Here is a 19,555-nt window from a genome sequence, read left to right as displayed (position 1 = left end):
AAAATCTTTTAGCGCAGTATGTGTCATTTTTATATAAACATATTTATATGATGATGATCTCATCTTATCTAAATGCACTGTGTGTGTGTGTGTGTGTGTGTGTGTGTGTGTGTGTGTGTGTGTGTGTGTGTGTGTGTGTGTGTGTGTGTGTGTGTGTGTGTGTGTGTGTGTGTGTGTGTGTGTGTGTGTGTGTGTGTGTGTGTGTGTGTGTGTGTGTGTGTGTGTGTGTGTGTGTGTGTGTGTGTGTGTGTGTGTGTGTGTGTGCGTGTTTCTTTCTGGCAGTGTGTGTGTGTGTGTGATGGCAGAGCTCCCGTCTGGACTGCTGGAGGCATGTGTAGTGGTCGGAGCGCCCAGTGATAAGCTTCGAGACATATACCAGGTATGTACACGCTAAACACAAAGACAGATGGGAAAACAACTGTCAAAAAATAAAAAAGTACGCAAACAAACCGATGTGGGCAGCATTTACACCTCGCATGCTTCTTGTATCAACATCGACTCACAAGAGTGGCGACTACTGCGATCAGATTACTATTGAATGGACCGGTTGCACCTGGGCGGTTAATCTTGAAATAGCGGTAAATAATGAATTAGGGATTGTGATATACCATAAGTAGGATTAAGTTTAAGGATACTGGAAACACTTGAGATGAATAGAGGATACATTTGTGGTGTACACAGGTAGTCCTAGCCTCGATCTGATTGGTCAGATGCATTTTGATAATTACCATAAAGACAGTTGTTTTGCCATCTTGGTTATTTCCTGCCCTTTTCGAATTGCGAAAAACATATTTCCAAATACTTTATTTTAATTACCGTTTCTTCTACTTCTACTTGTGTGTTCATTCCTCACAGCTAAACATTTTATCTGAAATAGTGAGTTAATGACACAGCTTAGAAAGCAATTTATTAAGACATTAGGACATATTTTGAGCTGGGTGTTAATGTGTACAGTGTCTTATTGGTTGCCAAACCTATAACCCTGAATATTTATAACTGTGCCATAGTTTCATCTGCAGAGTAAGTTAGATGAAATCCCCCTGCTGGAAGCAGAGGTACTGCAGGTCCACGCCCCGCCATTTGTTTCCAAGGAGTCCAACTCCAGCCAGTTGATTGGACCGGCTTTCAGTCGTGTCCAGAGGAGGAGGAGCTTTATCAAAAAGGTAAACAAAAGGATAATTCATATATTAATGGTCAATTTGAAACAGTTAACATATGGATAAAGGATTGGGTGTTTCAGATCACATTTAGCAGGCATCTTTGTTGATCACTTTCGGAAATAATCTCCATATTTGTTGTTTTTCTGATCGTTCGCAGAAGAGGCGAGATCGTGCTGCAGAGGTGTTGCCTAACGGAGAAACAAGCAATTGTACTGAAGTGTCCTCAGCAACAGAGGACATCAGTGTTCCAAAGGATCTGGACCTCATCGCCTTGCCACAGCTCTGCTTCCCTGGTACCGTGTGTTTCCTCTGTGACAAACTTAACATTTCCATGTTTTGAATTGAGTAACACAATGGTGCAAAATCTATTTGGTCTGTAGATACAACAGTTTTTTTTATGTTTCCTCCGTAAATCCAACATGTTTTTTTGTCAGTGGCCATCTCGAGCAACAAGTTTTTACTTTTGCCTAGTGTGCTGTGCTGATGTCTTCAGTGCATGGCATTACATGTCCAAACCTTGATTTCTACTGATCTAACCAGACAATGTCATGAGGTGACTGATCTTGCACTATGGTTACCATCATAGATCACCATCATGGATTGCTATCTCATTAGAAGTCCGCAATGTAGATTACGCACCAAAACCACTCACTGGCATCAGTGGCATGCAGACTTGCACTGCCTTCTTACCCTTTAGCTATATGTCTTTTATTATAAATGACAAAAATCTGAGTTTCCCAGTCGTTATTGCGACTTGGATGTTGATAACTTGGAAGGAGGCCTCAGGCTTGGTGGGTCCAAGGGTCTCTGGGAACAGCAGATGGTTTGTGGAGACTATGGAGAAGTACTTTTTGTTGACCATAAGGAAGTTCTGGCATACTGAAAGACTTAGAAAGGGAAAGCAGGCTTGCTCAGGCTGTGTTTAACAGGGGAGGAGAACTGCGGCCCCGGACTTGGTATAATGTTGAGTTGGAAAGAGCACTTTGAGTAACTCCTGAACCTGACCAACACGTCCATTGTGCAGAGTTTAAAGCCACCGGGGGAAGACTCCTCTACATCCCTGGCAGAAGTCCCTGAGGTAGTCAAAAAGCTTCTCGGCAACAAGGCAACGGGGATGAGATTCGCCCTGAGATGCTGAAGGCTCTGGACATTGTTTGGCTGTCTTGGCTCACACGCCTCTTCAGTGTCTCCTATGGTTATGAGCTTTGGGCATTGACTGAAAGAATGCGATCGCGTCCAAAATGAGCTTCCTCCATAAGGGGGCTGGGCTCAGCCTTAGAGATATGGTAATGACCTCAGACATCCGTAGGGAACGTGGAGTAGAGCGGCTACTCCCTAAGGGGCCAGCTGAGGTGGTTTGGGCATCTAATCAGTACGCCTCCGATGGTGGATGGATGGATGGATGTTTATGTGAATTTAACTCCTATATGACATTAACGTGGCATACAGTTCAACACTGCTTAGAGACTTCTTGGTTTTCCTTTGGATAGGTGGTCTTCAGTTAGCCAATGAGCAGAAAGAAGACAGTTATCACTTCCTGGTTTTTACCGACCTGTTTGGGAACCGAACCCATGGAGTTGTCGTGCAGTACTACAGAGCTATACAGGTACAAACACACACATACACACACGTGCACACACACACACTCTCACTCAAACAGAAAAACATGTTGAATCCAATGAATGTAGACAGTTGTCTGTTGGCTGTCTACCCTGTCAGTCCTGTCAGGAAGATGCTGTCCAGAATGGCCACAGGTGGAATTCGTCCAAGTCCCGCCTCTTTACACCTTTTGCTGTGTGTGTCATCTCCAAGTTCCCTTATTACAATGCTCTGAAGGACTGCTTGTCATGGTAATAATTTCTATTAAACACATAGAGCTGATGGATAACCTGACCGTGGTTAAGATGATTTGATGACATGTTAAACCTGACTCTACCCCCCCCCCCCCCGACTCTCCTTCCCCCGACTCAATTCTCAGTCTCCTGGTCCTGTTGCGGCCTACGAGACAAGCTGACTTTGAGGAGACCATAAAGGAATTTTCAGCCAAGCTGTCCCTGGTCCCTTTACCACCACCTGGACAGCTACATGTGGTCAGAAAACACTTTTTTACTCTCTCTCTCTCTGTCTCTCTCTCTCTCTGTCGCTCTCTCTCTCTCTCTCTCTCTCTCTCTCTCTGTTGAGATATCTCTCACAAAGTTTCTCCCGCCCTCACTTAATCTGTATTTGTCTCTCTATGTGACCAGTTTCAATTGCTAGATCTTAATATGTGTGTGTTTCTGTGTGTTAGTCCTTCAACCTCCGGCCCATCCACGTGGTTCTTCCATCAAGGCAGGATCAGGACAGTCCCATTATCGACATCGACCTGCATCTTCCTTTCCTCTGTTTCACGCACACAACACTGCTCCAGGTAACGCAGCACACAGAGACTGCTCCTGCATCGCATAGAAACACAGGAAGGAGCCTGAAAAAAAAAAATGTCTTTGTTGAGGTAACACCACGAGGCCCGTCTCTCTCTACAGGTGCTGTCCTGCATGCTTCAAGAGCAGAGGCTGGTCTTCTTCTCTGCTAACTGGGCCAGACTCACTCTGGTCGCAGAGAGTTTGCTTTTGTACCTGCAGGTCAGTGGAGGAGGAGCATTGTGTACAATTGCAGTATTTGATTTTTTACTTTGAAGAGACATCGTGTAACTTCCTGCAGCTTCCCCTTATCCACCTTTCATCTGTCGCCTGTTCCTCTGACTTCTCTTCCAGCCTCTGTCCTGGCAGCAGCCTTATGTTCCTGTCTTGGCGAGAGGAATGCTGGACTTCCTCATGGCTCCCACAGCCTTCCTGATGGGCTGTCACATCAGTCATTTTGAAGAGGTCGCCGCAGTGAGTACTGTTCACTGTCTACAAACTTTCTTATCGGCATCGAGGCGTACAGTCTTGTCTTTCTGACCTTTCATGCCCAAGATGATGGGTGGATTTTGGCTTAAGTTGATATCAAGTTAATGTCTAAACTGTTGCTCCTCCCTATACTAGGGAAGACATAGTGTTCTTTATTGAATGGAAATAATTTTTCCAGAACCAGTGGAATTAATGGATATATACATAGTGCTTTAACTCTGCCCTATAATGTCTTGGCTATTCCCCAGAAAGGGCAAGGCTCTTGGCAGTATAGTTCACATCAGGTTTATCATGAGTATTATTGAAATTGCTTGCGTGGAATTCAACTGACCGGTCGTTTTGAAATTGTCTCGTTTGAGCTCGCATGCAGTATTTAACAATAGCTGATTCTCCACTGCATTCATCTTTATTCAGCTGCCTGTTAGTCTAACACAGCAGGGCACAGTCAGACTGTGTTGTAATGAATTGTGTGTGTGTGTGTGTGTGTGTGTGTGTGTGTGTGTGTGTGTGTGTGTGTGTGTGTGTGTGTGTGTGTGTGTGTGTGTGTGTGTGTGTGTGTGTGTGTGTGTGTGTGTGTGTGTGTGTGCACGCGCGTTTATATAGGAGACAGAGGAGCTAATTCTGGTGAATGTTGATGATGGCATCATTCAGTCATCATGGTCTGAAACCATTGACCTACCTCTGGCTGCAGCCGAGAGCTTTATGTCAAGGTAACACAAAAACCCACACACACACTGTAAAAGTAAACTGCTGGCTGTAAATTTGTTTCAATCGTGGCCAGAAACACAGTGTACCACCACTCTTCGGTGCAGGATTTAGGTTTACTATAAATCATTTTGGCATTTGAACCGCCAGTAGAGTAAAGCTAAAACAGATTTGGAACTTAAATTAAATCTGCCTCCTAAATACCTGCTAAATCAAATTACAAAGGGAACACAGTTTACTGAAGAAAAGTCCTGTGAGTGTGTTCCTGTCTATCCGATTCTTACGTGCTTGGTGTACTGTGTGTGTAGGGCAGAGGGTCTCCAGCTTCACTATGACTTGGAGCTGTGTCATCTTGGAGCGGGCACTGATGCCAACGCACTGCGATGTCAACGCAGAGACTGGCAGACACGCCTCAACACACAGATCCAAAACATCGCTCTGGAACTCGTGGTCAACATCTTCAGGTAATGCTCTCTGAGTGTTTCATTTAAACTGCTGTGTTTCATTTACAAATAGTTGTGATCCTATGAAATATAGTGGTCAGTAGTTACATGTTCAGATATATTAGACTCATTTCAGTCAGAATGAAACCATTTCTCTCTGTTTCTGTATGTTTTGTCTGATTGTTCCTCTTTCCATCTGTTGTTTTTTTTTTTTGTCAGGGACGTCCAGGACTTTCTAAACCATGAACACAGAGTTTTCAACAGTGAGGAGTTTCTGCGGACCAGGGAGCCAGCAGACCAGCTCTTTTACAAGAAGGTACACTCACACATTTTTACAAACAAGACACACACGCATGCACACACACACACACACACACACACACACACAAAAACTCAAACTCTGACAATCTGTGCTGCATGTTTCTCTTTGTTGTCCCCAGGTATTAGACACTCATATCTTCCACTCATTCCTGCGAGACAGGCTGAACAGGAAACGGGACACCTTCAGCCGCATGGAGCAGAACACGCGTAACCATGCACACAGGTAGGATACCTGCTCGTGTGATGTCATAGCTGAGGGACCAGGCAACTGAGGGGATAAAAGTGCAAGTGGAGTAGGAAAATACGAGTTTGTTTCACACTTAAAACAAGTATATTTTAAAGATCTTCTTAATACATTTTCAGGTTACATGCTGAGTAGGAATAATTAGCATATTAATGGTTAGTGAAAATGATCATCAGTTGCAGACCAAAAGCAAGAAATACACATCTTTCATATCGTTTGCATATATTTCCATCCGTATGAACTAAGTGATTGAGTAATGCAGACTGTGTAGAAGACACCCTGAGGTGCTTTTCAAGAACCCTTCAGGTAATAAAGACACTCATGTAGGGAATAACTGGAATGGGAGATTTGTCGATAGCCAATTAAGTACTGTAAGCATGAATCATCTGGGTTATTGCACAGCCAACGCCCATCAATGAAAATGGGATTGCCTTTATGTCATGATATAGGTATTGACAGAGATCATAAATAAACCTGTTTAAACATCATGTCTCCTCCGCGTCTTTCTACAGGAATCGTGCGATGACGGAGTCTCCTCGGCGTCCTCTCATGTCTGATCTGTCCAGGAGTGGCTACACCAGCTACACCAGCCCTAATGACAGGCTGAGCAAGAGGCTGGGAGCCAGCCTGCCTAACCTGGAGCAACCTGCCAATGACACTGTGACGTCCATCAGCTCCAACAGACCAGCCTCCCTCAGGAAGATGACGCTGGATGTCGGTCAGTAGTACTGATGGACCAAATGGATTATTGGAGAGTCAATTAAGGGTCAAACTATTTCTAATTCCTTTTGTCACCCTCCAGGGTTGAAGTCTCCTCAGAAAGCGGTGACGGTTTTCCGCCTCCCAGAGTTCCCCCCTCCGCTGGCCTATCACTACGTCCAGAACTATTACTCTGACATGGTTTCCTCGCTGGGGAAGGCTATTAACGCTACACTACCGGAAGAGTCTGCTCTGATGGCAAGGTACTGTGAGGAGACGTAACTGAGAATGCATATTTCCATATTCAATATCTGAATGCTCTTTGCTCTTTTAACTGTAACTGAGTATTTTCATATTTTCTGCACTGTATTTGTCTGTGACTCACTCAGATTAATTGTTTTACTTTCTGATCCATGAACTTTAGACGGTGACTCACTACACTTTCAAATAAAGCAAATAAAATGATCCTGCAGGATTTGCTGATTACAGTGTGCACTTGACAGCTTAAGCTTCTGTTTAAACTGGACATTTGTCACTGCAAACCTCAGCCAACCCGTTTTCTAAAAACGGATCCTTCTCTGTCAGATTTCCTGCCGAGTCATTGTTTTTTTTTTAAGGGAAGTAGTAAACTAGAAAAACAGGTTGTACGCCATGAGTTGTGATATAAAAAAACAACAAAAAAACATTCATACTGTGGTGAGTGATTGTATCATTATGTGTGAATAGTTTAGAAATAGATTTGAGGATTGCTAAAACGTAAACCAACCAACGGCTTCTAGACCACTAAATACCTCTTATCAGACACCTCACCCAATCCATCCGTCTGTCTTTCCAGGTACCACTACCTGCGAGGTTTGGTAAACACTGTGTCCAACAGGCGTCTGGATGCACTGGAGGACTTCCAGAGTCTGTATAAGACTGACTCCGACATCTTCCCTTCTCAGATGGTTAAGTCACTGGTTGACTCTCTGCCAGAAACTGAAAGGTTACAGGTCAGTCCGTCATGAATGAGGACATTGTGTTGTACTCTGCTAGATGTAAATGCAGTTATCTGGATTCACTTCAGTTGATTGCATCAAGTGCACCTGATTTATATATATATATGTATATATATATATATATATATATATATATATTACACACATTAAATATCATCTGGCAAAGAAACACCATTTATTAGCGCTGTAATTAATTAATCTCTCCACAGGCGGACAAACGGCCAGAACTGAAACGGCTCATCAGCCGGGTCAAGAGGGACCAGGAGCGGGAACGCGCCCGCGACGACAGTGGGCGGGAGGAAGATTCCGTGAAGCGCTTCAAGCTGCCGAAAACATACATGCAGCTGGAGGAGTTTGTGAAATGTATCCAGGAGTCCGGCATTGTAAAAGACCAAGGAACCATACATAGGCTCTTTGATGCTCTAACTGTAGGTAAGTAGTGTACTGCATATGCATACATGTATGTGTGTGTTATGTGCTATTAATGCACATTTATGAGAGCAGCTCAGGCCTTTTTTCTGTTCTTTTCATCAAACAGGCTCTCCTGAAGAACTTTTCTTACTAACCCAAGTTGCTGCCTAAACATACACACAGACACGAACACACACGCACGCTACACCCCTCCTTCGCCCTCTTTCTAGGCAAACATTCATTCCTCAGGTTTATCATTACCTCACCCCTTCTTGAAGAAGGAGAGTTGGTCATGCTGGGCTGTTTGGTGTTGCAGGCGTAACCAGGGCTCCAGTGGTAATTTACTGGCCTTTAGCTGGTGGCTAATGGCAAATATTACGAGTTGCATATGGTGATGCACTGAGCAGACTTGAACACAGTTTGTACATTGTAAACATTACGAGCAGCTACTAGTAACTAGTGCCTGCCAGCCTGAGAGCCGCAGTGACCTGACAACATTCCTGTTATCTCAGATCGGGTATGTAAACGGGAAGGACAAGATATTTGAGTCACATGAGCTATGGGCTGAATAATAAGGGGTATTTGTTTTTAATGTAAGATAAGAGCTACTAGGGAGGCACGGTGTTTTAAGAGGGGGAGGTGAGGTCATTTTTCAAAAGCTGAGGTTGTAGCCAAAATTGCCCCTCTGGAAATCTTTCCTCAGGAAGAAAGGTTGGTGTGAGAGCTTATCCTGCCTTCCACATTATGTTATCGGAAAAGGGGAATTTACATCCCGTTTGGTGAAATGAGCAAACATTTCACCAAACATTTCCTCTTCTGACCTGCTGGAGAATGAGATACAGACAGAGTGTCCAGAGTGTTGGATGCCTGGTTATCAGCTCCAAAAATCCAACTGCAGACTACTTGACTTCACTTCAATATGACTCGATTAACTCATTGTTTTCATATCTATCGAAATAACACATGTTTAGATAGAGTGAGATGTTAACAGAGATTTTGGACACTTTGAAGTCATTGTCCTGCTGTGGCCATTTGAAGTCAGAATGAAACTGAATCTACACTTTATGCTCAGTGGTCATTACCAGATGGCGGTGGCAGATGTTGGGTGCGGGGGAGTGCACAGACTACTGTGTTTAGTCGTTGTTGAAATGTACAGTGAAGACTACAACCCCCAGCTGCTCACTCTGCAGGCAAGCGGGAAGATTAGACTGCTTAGGAGGGAGTTGGCCCGGTCAGCGACCAGGTGTGTGTGTGTGTGTGTGTGTGTGTGTGTGTGTGTGTGTGTGTGTGTGTGTGTGTGTGTGTGTGTGTGTGTGTGTGTGTGTGTGTGTGTGTGTGTGTGTGTGTGTGTGTGTGTGTGTGTGTGTGTGTGTGTGTGTGTGTGTGTGTGTGTGTGTGAGAGACAGAGAGAGAGAGTATGAAGCTGAGCATTTCTATACACTTTCAGCTCAGTCAATCATTTCTGGGTAAATTAGGATCAGTATAAAGTTTTTCAGTGTCACAAGTCATACAGGACACCGAATGATGAAGGTGTGTGTTTGTTTGTTGCAGGTCATCAGAAGCAAGTGGGTCCAGAGTTGTTTAGAGTCTTCTACACCATCTGGAAGGAGACTGAGGCCGAGGCACAGGAGGTCTGTGTGTAGGCTTAACTTGTAACAGACAACTTAAAAGGCCCAAATCTTGAATATACGGTTTCAACGGTATCAACTGCAGTGGTATTCACATTCACAGTGTAGAGGTGAAGTGTGACATCGACGGAAAATCAATCGTGTTGTGCTTGTCAGCTGATCATAATTTAAATTTGAAGCTTATTTTACATCTGCCAACAGGCGTCAGGAAACATCTGGAACTGCAATGGTGTTGTTTTGCATTAGAGCTTGTAGTAGTTTAGTTCATTTAAAAATGTAGTTTGTTGAAAGGAAGGAGTTGATTTTGTTATTTTAACTGCAAACTGAGTGAATATAATTTTTCCAACTCAATTTTTCATCAACTAAAAACCAAAAGAGCTTATAGAGATAGTATTCATTGCTAATGCTGATAAATTGAATCAATGAATTTGATTTATTTTGGACTTTTTAGGGTGTGTGCAGTTTTACAAATTGTGTTACTGTAACAATGCATAAATGTGTTATTTTGAACATCCTTGAACATCAAGGCCAATAAAGACCCATACGGAAAACCTGCCATTGAAAAGGTTTTTCCTCGACCAGCGGACAAGTCGGTGAAATCAGCTGACTGGTTGTTGTGTGATTTTCAGGTGCGCTTGCCAGCGTCCGTCTCGGAGCACATTGAGCCCAGCGAGTGTGTCTTCAAGCTGTCCTCCTCTGTCAAGACGAGCCGCGGTGTGGGGAAGATCGCCATGACTCAGCGACGGCTCTTCCTGCTGACCGACGGACGACCGGGATACGTGGAGGTGGCACAGTACCGAGATTTAGAGGTGAGGCAAAAAGGAAGGACAAAATGCCCTTTTGAGTCTCGAGTTTGAACTCTAGGTTCAGTCGAAGCATGTTGATCCTGCATCGTGATCTCGATCCTTTTCTCCCTCTCTTTTTCCTCTAGGAGGTGAAAGTGTCCTCGGCTCCCTTCCTGCTCCTGAGAATCCCCAGCCTGAAGCTGCGTGTTCAGGGCAGGAAGGAGGCGTTCGAGGCCAATTTGAAAACAGAGACTGAGCTATGGAACCTGATGGTCAAAGAGATGTGGGCCGGGCGCAACATGGCTGACCAGCACAAGGTAAAGCTGTCACTGAGGGGTGTGTACGTGTGTGCCAGTATATGAGCTGTACGTGTGAGGGGTGAATCGGAAAAGAGAGGAATAATTGCACGAGAAAGAAAGATAATTTGGTGAGTTATCATGTGCCTTTATTACTCATATCTTGGCCTTATGTAGGTTTATCTGTGTGTGTGTGTGTGTGTGTGTGCGTGTGCGTGCGTGCGTGCACGCTAATGCCAGTCATTGTAAAGTTCACTGCCCTTCGGTAGGTGTGGTTGAAATTCCCTGAGGCGTAAAGGAACACATATACACACTTGAACAAAGAGGATTTCCTTTGTGAAACCAGATGATGTAACTGTAACACCTCTGTCTCTCACTCCTCTCATTTCTCTCTCTCTCTTTTTTTTTTTTATACTCTCCGTCTATCACGGTGAATAAGCCGCCGCATTATCAAGAAGTCTGGCAGCATTGCTCCAAGATCTAAACCAAATAATCAAGACATCTTTATCTCTGATTTATCTCACCAAAGCCTGTTTTCATTTATTGTTAATTCCGCTATTCACACCCTAAAATCAATTTTCTAGACGTGCTTTAACATTCGTTTTTTAAATCTAGAATTTTTTTGTTACAATCTCATTGCTATATGCCTTTTTGTGAAGCACCGTCTACTTTTTTGCAAGGCGCTACATGTTGTGGTGTAATTGTGAATGGATCTTTGTCTCCAGGACCCCCAGTACATGCAGCAGGCTCTGACCAACGCCTTGTTAATGGACGCAGTGGTGGGCAGCCTTCAGAGCAGTAAGGCCATCTACGCTGCTTCCAAGTTGGCTCACTTTGACCGCATCAAGATGGAAGGTGGCGATGATTATTGTTGTAGATTCTGTCCTGTTTGCTTTACTTTTACCACCCATTTCATCAACATGGGAGGCATTATAAGCTCAGTTTGCTTTGATTCAGTTTGGATGCTTCTCTGATACACTAAAACCTTTGTTATTCCTCATGTAGGCGGTGGTTAATGACTTGACTTTGGTTGCAATTTGCAGTCATTTAAGACTGTTTGGATTTAAGTTTTCCTCTATAAATAATGACTCATCAGAGGTTGTGTGGAGATTTTTATTGCTGTTTGGGGGTTTTCGGTGCACGTTTGTGCATCCACCACCTGTGAAAGGTTAGTTAACTCTCTTTAACATTGGTTTGTGTGTCTCTAGTGCCAATGATGGTACCCAAGACAACTGCAGAGACGCTGAAGCACAAAATCAACCCCTCGCTGGAGCTCGCTGCACCTCAGGCTGTAGATGTACTTCTATACACACCAGGTAAAACCTGTAAGCAGGTAATGTCCTCTGTTCTCACTGTCACTGCGCTGACAAATGTCAGGTTTCTCTCTCTCTCTCTCTCTCAAGGGAGTTTTACACTCCAACACACGGTCACTGTGCTTTGTCATAGCCTCTCTCTCTCTCTCACTCACTCTCTCACTCACTCCAACATAAAATGACAGACCGTCATAAAGCTGCACACAAAGTTTCTCAACCTCCGGTCTCCTTTACAGGAAAACAAAAGGAAGTCAGCCAGAAATTTAGGAATAAATAAGTTGGGAAACTTCTCATTAAGGTTAAGTTGTCATATGGACACAATTCAGCCTTTCATATGGGAGCTTTGAAATCATGTAAAAAAACAGAATAAATCAGATAATCCCGTTTCACAGACATTGAAACGGGATCACAATAGTAAACATGTCAACATCAGGTGTGATGCCGTCCCTCTCTGGGAACAACGGTAGTAAACGGTAAACGTTTGGCCATGTTGTGGCTTGTAATTCTGCAGAAACACCTCTTAACTTCGCTGCACCTCCACTCCACAAGAGAGTAAAAGCAAGAAGAAGCTCACCTAGAATGTACTCGTAGTAAAAGTCGCAGTGGGTTTATTTCATGAGATCTAAAATGCTCAAATAATGCAGGGACACAAAACTAAGTGCATTTAATGTGGAAAACAAAGCTTTACAAAATAAAAGGCTCAAAGCACATGAGGTGTTCAACAAGTGGAGTTCATTTAGAGACTTAAATGACTTACGGCTATACTTAAAACATTTTGTAAAACCTGAATGTGGAAACTTTCACCTAAGAAACAAAGGGTCACCAGATTTCAGCATATCTGAACACCTCTGTGAGATTTTGGAATAATAATCTGCTCTCCTCAACATCATCAAAACACAACATAAGTGAGCATCTTTTAATAGAATGGTATTTATCTCTCCAGTAGAGTTCCAGAGACTGGAACAACAATTCACCAAGGAGCACTGAAGCTGTTCTGGCAGCTGTGGCGGCCCACACCTTTTCTAAAACAAAGATTTCTATTTTAATCTGTCACCCATCAGGAAATCCCAGCCATCACATTTGACCTTCAAACACACGCATTGTTTACTGTTGTGTAGCCTTTAGAAACAGTCCTCTGACTTAACTATGCTGTGGGCAGACAGACTGGCGCATTACATGGCAGGAAGACTGAGAGGAAAACATCTTAAAAAGAACTATAAAGCCATCGGCTTCAGTGGACCGACCATATGGGGCCACTTAGATGCCCGGCTGGTGGCAGACTGACCCCCGGCACGAACACACTCACTCTCACATATACAGACTCTGTTCAGCTCTTCTGTAGCAGTCAGTTCTCAAGATTGCTGTTGGTGAAAAGAACAAATCTGGCCATTCAGATCCCCCCTCCCCTGCCTCTCTCTGACGCTCCCGTTTCAATATAGGTCATTGAATTGAATTGCTGGCGTATGGCCAGTTCACTCCTACTTCTCTTCTTTCTTTTTTCTCTCTCTCTCTCTCTCTCTCTCTCTCTCTCTCTCTCTCTCTCCTTCCTCTTTCCCCTCGATGCCCCTTCTGTCGCTCCTACTGCGAAATACAGGATGTTACTTTCTTTTTCTTTCCTCCAGCAGTGCTTTTAAATAGCGCTGAATACGTTCGAGGATTTCTGGCCGTTAGGTGAAAGCCTGGGTGGAGTGAGGCAGCAGAAATACATAGTTTTGAACACGGAGTGTTTCCATTCCAACTGTCGGTTGACGTTCACATTTCCCTCTTGGCCTCGTGAAAGAGCAAACACTGGCAGCTGTAGGTCACGAGTGTTGCGATAAGGTACTGTGAAATGACTGGTAAATACTACATGTGTTTCAGGTCAGTTATGGGTGTCTGTGAGCATGGGGAAGGTGATGGTGTTTGATGCCTCCAGCTGGTCCCTCACACACACCTGCCACGTTGGAAATGCAAGACTGGTAATAAAAACAGACACACACACACACACACACACACACACACACACACACACACACACACACACATTTTAAATTCTTCCCAGGAGTTATGACAAACCAGAATCAGATGTTTCCAACCAAAAGCTCTCCATGTGAATTGGGAGAAGTACACTGAGTTTCTCAGAGCTATAAATACTTTGAATCTCTTTTTCACAATTCTTAGACTGTATATGATTTAGACAAAAGTTTGAAACATGGATGCATTTGAGAACTTTGGCATTATTTGAATGAAAAAAACACAACATAATACAAAAAATAAAACGATAATACAGAATGTGTTTATGTTGCTCACAGTAAGATATTAAGATTCTAATTCTTTGGTAGTTCTTCTGTCTCTTGATGCTTCACTTCTTCGCATCACTGGACAGGATCAGCAGCACATGCATACCACTGACATCAGATACAGATCAAACTCTTTCATTATTATCTTCAGAATTGCAAGCACATGTTCTGAGGAGTATACAGTGTGTTTCGAATAGTTTTCATTCCCTCCAAGACCGAAACATTTTTTTGTGCAAATGTCGACTTTCACAACAAACAAGTGAAAGTTGGGCGGAGCGCCTTAAAGCTCGTTGGAGAATGTTCAACGTAAAAGAAGTTCACGATGTGAGTAACGTTTTAAGGCTCGGTGCTAATCACTGACCTCAAATCCAAGCATGCAGATCGTGTGTGTGTGTGTGTGTGTGTGTGTGTGTGTGTGTGTGTGTGTGTGTGTGTGTGTGTGTGTGTGTGTGTGTGTGTGTGTGTGTGTGTGTGTGTGTGTGTGTGTGTGTGTCACTACTCAGTCACGTATTAAAGCATTTGGACATTGCTCTTACTTCTACAGTAGTAACCTGAAGCATGACGGATAATTAAAATAGCAACTGATAAGAAAATAACAAGCAGCTTTTCTTTTTTTTTTTACTTGTGGCTGTGCATCTTTATATGAATATTTTATTTCTATTTAATACATTTTTTCCCCCACATTGTTTTATTTTGGTTAAGTTTAAAACTGTAGAAACAGATTCTGGTATTAGATGCACTGCTGTAAAGAGGACAGTGTGTTCAGGAGCTAAGTTTTGTTTATTAGACAATGCTACCACCTAGTGGAGAATTAACGTACTACAAAAATAAATATATAAATAAATAAATATATAAAGCTTCAGGTGACGTTTTCAGATGTTTTGGTTTGGGCAGTCCAAAAACCAAGCACAAAACCCAGAAGTAGTCAACTTTCCTATCACATGAAATAAAGAAAATCAGCAAATACTGTATGTTGCCTCCTTTAAACAGCCTACTAATTCCTATTATTCATCCAAAATGGTTCCATGTTTAGTCTTCAAACCTATGGTTCACTCATGTGTGTAGACACCTGGTTGTTCTCCGTAGCTGTGTGAATTCTGATCGGTGGCGTGTCTTTCTGTCTCTCTGTTTTCAGAACTGCATGCTGGAAGTTGATAAGGACCAGGTCTGGATGGGCTCTGAGGACTCTGTTATCTACATCATCAGCATGGTGGCCATGGTCTGCAACAGACAGCTGACTGAACACCGGGCGGAGGTCACCGGACTGGCACTCGACACTGAAAAATACAGGTAACACACACACACACACACACACACACACACACACACACACACACACATAACTTTGACGAGCACTATTTCACCAAGTGTCTATTCGATGTATATGTTTGTAGTTAATGTAGGTGCCCTGTCTTTGTCCGACCTCTAACACGTTCATATGTTATTCAGCCAGAAGGTGGCGTACTCCTGCAGTGCAGAGGGAACCGTCATGGTGTGGGACGTCTCAACCCTCCAGGTCAGTTTCAAACCAACACAAACCAACCATTGATAATTTGATAGTTTACCGGTTAACTTAAGGATTACATTTTTCATTCAACCTTGTCATCACAGCAGCTGCCGATGACTGCTCGTCTCTGTTCTTCTTTCTTTCCTGTTTCAAACGGTAATGTTTCACTTCATACTTATGGTTTTTGTGTCACCAACCACTCAGGTGAAGAGGCACTTTCGCCTCTCCTGCGACCGCCTGCAGTCTGTCTACAGCTGTAACGGGACGCTGTGGTGCTGTAAGTCTCACACTCTCTCACTGGAGCATTACAACAGCAGACATGAGAGGCGATTCTGTGCAATCAAAAAATCTCTCTGTCTGTCTTTATCTGCAGCTTCCAGGGACAATATAATGGAGGTGTGGAGGAACGGTTCATTGAAACAACGTCTGACTCTACCAGAGCAGCAAAAAGGATCCACAGCTACATTCAGCTCTGTACTGCTGTTGCCTGAGGTACCACACTCACACTTTGCTCTCTCTCTCTCTGTCTCTGTGTATTGATGTGTTTTGTATTTGAGTGTGACCCTTTTTCCTCAATGTGTTTGTGTGTATGTTAGAAGGAGGAGCTGTGGAGTGTTTGTGTGGACTCAGGAGAAGTGTGTATCTGGCACATTAAGGACACTACCAAACCGTACCACCGCGTGGCTCTACAGGACTGTACCGGATGTCACTGCATGATCAAAGTTAAAAACCAGGTGAATACACAGTACTGATGAACACAAACAAAACACTTTAAAATCACCTAGCAAATGCATTACAATCCCTTTTTCTCTCCAGGTATGGGTCGGCGGTGTTGGCCGCAGATCCACCAAAGGGAAGATTTACATCCTGGACACGGAACGCCACCAGGTGCTGAAGGAGCTTCACGGCCACAACGACAAGGTGACGGCGCTCTGCTCCGCGGAAGACCGGTACGTCCTTAGCGGAGCTGGCAAACAAGACGGAAAGATCGCCATCTGGAAGGTGGAGTAGACTTGACTCTCTGGAAATGGACTCATTTTTAGAGTTGGAGCCATCGCTCTCTGCTTGAACTGCTCTGGGACGTCCTGCGAACTGACGAGCTTTAGAATCCGCAAGAAACGGGAGTGAAGGTCTGTGATTGGAAAGCGGATTAAACATCACAAATCCCTTCAACTTGCCTCTGAGTCTCATAGATGTGAAGGAATCACATGGTGATCATGTGAAGCACCAGGTTTACATGTATTGTCACCAACTGACAAATACTAAACAGTACTAACATGTTATTTTTCGGGGTCATGAAGGACGAATAAAGACTGAAAAAAGAGAAGTGGCCACAAGTTCTGCTGGATATTTGAGTTTTTATCCAAAGTGCTTCACTTTGCTGAAAGTTTTTACATTTCTTTATTGTCATACCATGTCTTATTTAATGCTGCAACCTGTCTTATATTAAATATGATCACACTTTTGTATTATGTGGGAACATTGTGTGACTGAGCATCACCTCCAAATGTGTTTTTTGAGGCGAGTTTCCACAGCTCAAAGGAGTCAAACTACCCTGAAAACAAAACTCGTATGATTGGAGATTTCACCGTTATGTGGGAAAGAAAGTGTTTATTTTGATAGAGGGTATTCTTTAATGGACGATGTATGGCGGAGAGGGACGGGAAATATGATGAAAGGGGGATACGAAGTCGGGAGCTGGACTCAAACTCATGACATGTGACACATGTGTGTTTCAGAGCAGCTCAAGAGGAACAAGCCTAGTCCTGGAATCTGATAAAAACACACAAAATAAGGACCAACCCCACCGTGTTTTTCTTTATCAAATACTTACCTCATTTTTAGACAACGTTTTTACATTTTCTCTATTTATTTTCCTACAAGATTAGCTTTACCTGTGTTACGGGATGGTAGGATAAAGGCAAAATGTTTCTATGTACGGACTGACGGGAGAGATGAAGGTCTGGTCAAACCTACCGGCTATAAAATGCCTCATGATATTAAAAACCAAGTTATATATAACTTTAATTCAAAAGGCCAGGCTATGAATTGCTCCTCATATGTATTTTGTGTTCTGTCGACGTTTGTGTTACATGCATTTTATATGTATTTCTATCACGTCATTATTTCAATAACATTATTTGTATTGACGAAGTGGAACAGAATAGACTGAAGTTTTCTTGCACATTCCTTTTTTTTTGTCTTTATTTCTTTCTGGGACTTTTGAACAATCGGAGTAAAGAAGAAGGCACACACCTGTTTTTCTGTCCTGCTCAACAACATTTTTACAAAATCACAAATGGGATCATTTTGGTTCGTATCAAAGGTTCAACTTCATGTATTTATACACTGTATGTAAAAGTGGTGAATGTGAACACAAAATGCATTCCTTTTGTAAACTCAACTGGTGACGATGCAAACAGCTTCAGACTTCAAATGACACTTTATTATATCTTCAAGACTGTTAACAAGATGTTTTAATATGTAACCAAAAGTGAAGTAATAAATATACATTTTTATGAAGAAAGGCTTCAGTTTGTCTTTTTTTTTTTTTTTTTTTTTTGCTCCCAACAATCCAACAGTCATCTCATAGTTTCATGGCACGTGTTCATCACTGTGCCCATCCCAGAACTACGTGCTGCATGCAAATGATTTGCACTTGTTGGTTTTGAAAATTAAACTCTATCGCTGTGTTTCTGCACTTCCCGGAGTTCACCAGAAGAGGGGGCTATTTGATGCTTAAATAAACGTCAACAGAGGTTGCCTCTAATGTTTCGGGGTAGGCTGTGAAAAAAAGCTGCAGCTCCAATTTTCTTTTTCGAGGCTTTTTGAGGAAACCCAGCAGTGGAGGATCTAAAGGGTTCGTGGAGGAACATATCAACAGGGAGTCTGTGATGTAGGCTTTCCTAAGCCGTTTAGAGCTTTGCACACAAGTAAAAGGACTTTAAAATCGACTCTGGAGGCTATAGGCAGCCAGTGCAGCGTGGCTTAGACTGGAGTGATGTCTACTTGAGATGAAGGCGTGCATTAATTTGTTTGCATTTTGCTGAGTCATTAGAGGCCTTACTTTCGCAATGCTTCTCAGATGGAAGAAGGCCACTTTGCCCACTTTATTAATAAGGGGCACAAAACTTAATTTAGAGTCCGAGATAACACCCAGACTTGTTATTTGATGTTTAATTAGGTGAGTTAGACAACCAAGTTTCTCCAGTAAAGCATCCCTCTTGTATTTGGGGCCAACTAATGTAATTTCTGTCTTATCCTCATTCAATTTGAGAAAGTTATTACTCAGACATGTGTTTATTGCTGATAGGCAGGCAGTGAGGGAGCTTAAGGCATCTTCATCATTTGGCTCAACAGATTTGTTGATCTGATGATACAATTGTGTATCATCAGCGTAGCTATTGAAGCTATAACATTATGTCCCCTGATGATACCACCAACATAAAGCGGTGAAACAATAACTCTAGTCAGCGGAGGCAAAATGCTCTGCAGCACAATGCCACGAAGACAAAAGATTGACATTCTATTAACGTCATTAGCGCTGTAGCAGCTAGTGCAGCATGTTATCTTTTAGTTTGACAAACGGTGTTATGTTGTTAAATGATAAGACTGGTGTCAATAAATGAAAACACCAAAACCATCCATGCAGTTTGTCTCTCAATACTTCCCCGTCTTCGTCTCTCAGCTTTTTGGGATCTCCTCTGGATGTAAATCTTTAAAGCCCCCTAAAACTCACAAAGCATCATGCCATCACTTTGGCATGTATAGTCACAGGTTCAATTCCTATAAGTTTGCTGCACACAATTATTATATTTTTAAGTTGGTTTTTTTCTCACGCAGGTTATGACAGAGAGAAGAAGAACATGCTCCAGGATCAG

General features: G+C 42.9%; 1 protein-coding gene across 1 annotated transcript; it reads left to right on the top strand.

Moving 5' to 3' along the window:
- The first annotated feature begins 295 nt into the window (after positions 1 to 295).
- On the top strand, positions 296 to 18,201 carry dennd3a (DENN/MADD domain containing 3a). The gene is made up of 29 exons (XM_076105444.1): positions 296 to 379; positions 1,008 to 1,163; positions 1,318 to 1,453; positions 2,651 to 2,766; positions 2,880 to 3,010; positions 3,139 to 3,250; positions 3,448 to 3,567; positions 3,680 to 3,778; positions 3,911 to 4,030; positions 4,649 to 4,755; positions 5,059 to 5,214; positions 5,413 to 5,509; positions 5,634 to 5,737; positions 6,271 to 6,476; positions 6,561 to 6,720; positions 7,293 to 7,449; positions 7,665 to 7,887; positions 9,418 to 9,497; positions 10,124 to 10,303; positions 10,426 to 10,596; positions 11,301 to 11,430; positions 11,784 to 11,891; positions 13,749 to 13,846; positions 15,303 to 15,457; positions 15,617 to 15,683; positions 15,879 to 15,951; positions 16,048 to 16,166; positions 16,271 to 16,408; positions 16,491 to 18,201. Exons 1-29 carry the CDS (start codon positions 299 to 301, stop codon positions 16,683 to 16,685), a joined length of 3,795 nt encoding a protein of 1,264 aa, XP_075961559.1. The 5' UTR covers positions 296 to 298; the 3' UTR covers positions 16,686 to 18,201.
- The last annotated feature ends 1,354 nt before the right edge of the window (positions 18,202 to 19,555 follow it).

Source organism: Anarhichas minor, unplaced genomic scaffold, assembly GCF_050575085.1.
Source record: "Anarhichas minor isolate MPS153535 unplaced genomic scaffold, ASM5057508v1 ptg000033l, whole genome shotgun sequence".
Classification (NCBI taxonomy): Eukaryota; Metazoa; Chordata; class Actinopteri; order Perciformes; family Anarhichadidae; genus Anarhichas; species Anarhichas minor.
Note: the sequence above shows the minus strand (reverse complement) of the source record. Positions and strands in the feature narration are given on the sequence as shown.

Excerpts from the sequence above, each read along its gene's own strand:
- dennd3a (XM_076105444.1), top strand. The coding sequence starts at position 299 with ATGGCAGAGCTCCCGTCTGGACTGCTGGAGGCATGTGTAGTGGTCGGA. Across the intron at positions 3,779-3,910 it reads GTTTGCTTTTGTACCTGCAG|CCTCTGTCCTGGCAGCAGCC; the intron begins GTCAGTGGAGGA and ends CTTCTCTTCCAG. Across the intron at positions 9,498-10,123 it reads CTGAGGCCGAGGCACAGGAG|GTGCGCTTGCCAGCGTCCGT; the intron begins GTCTGTGTGTAG and ends TGTGATTTTCAG.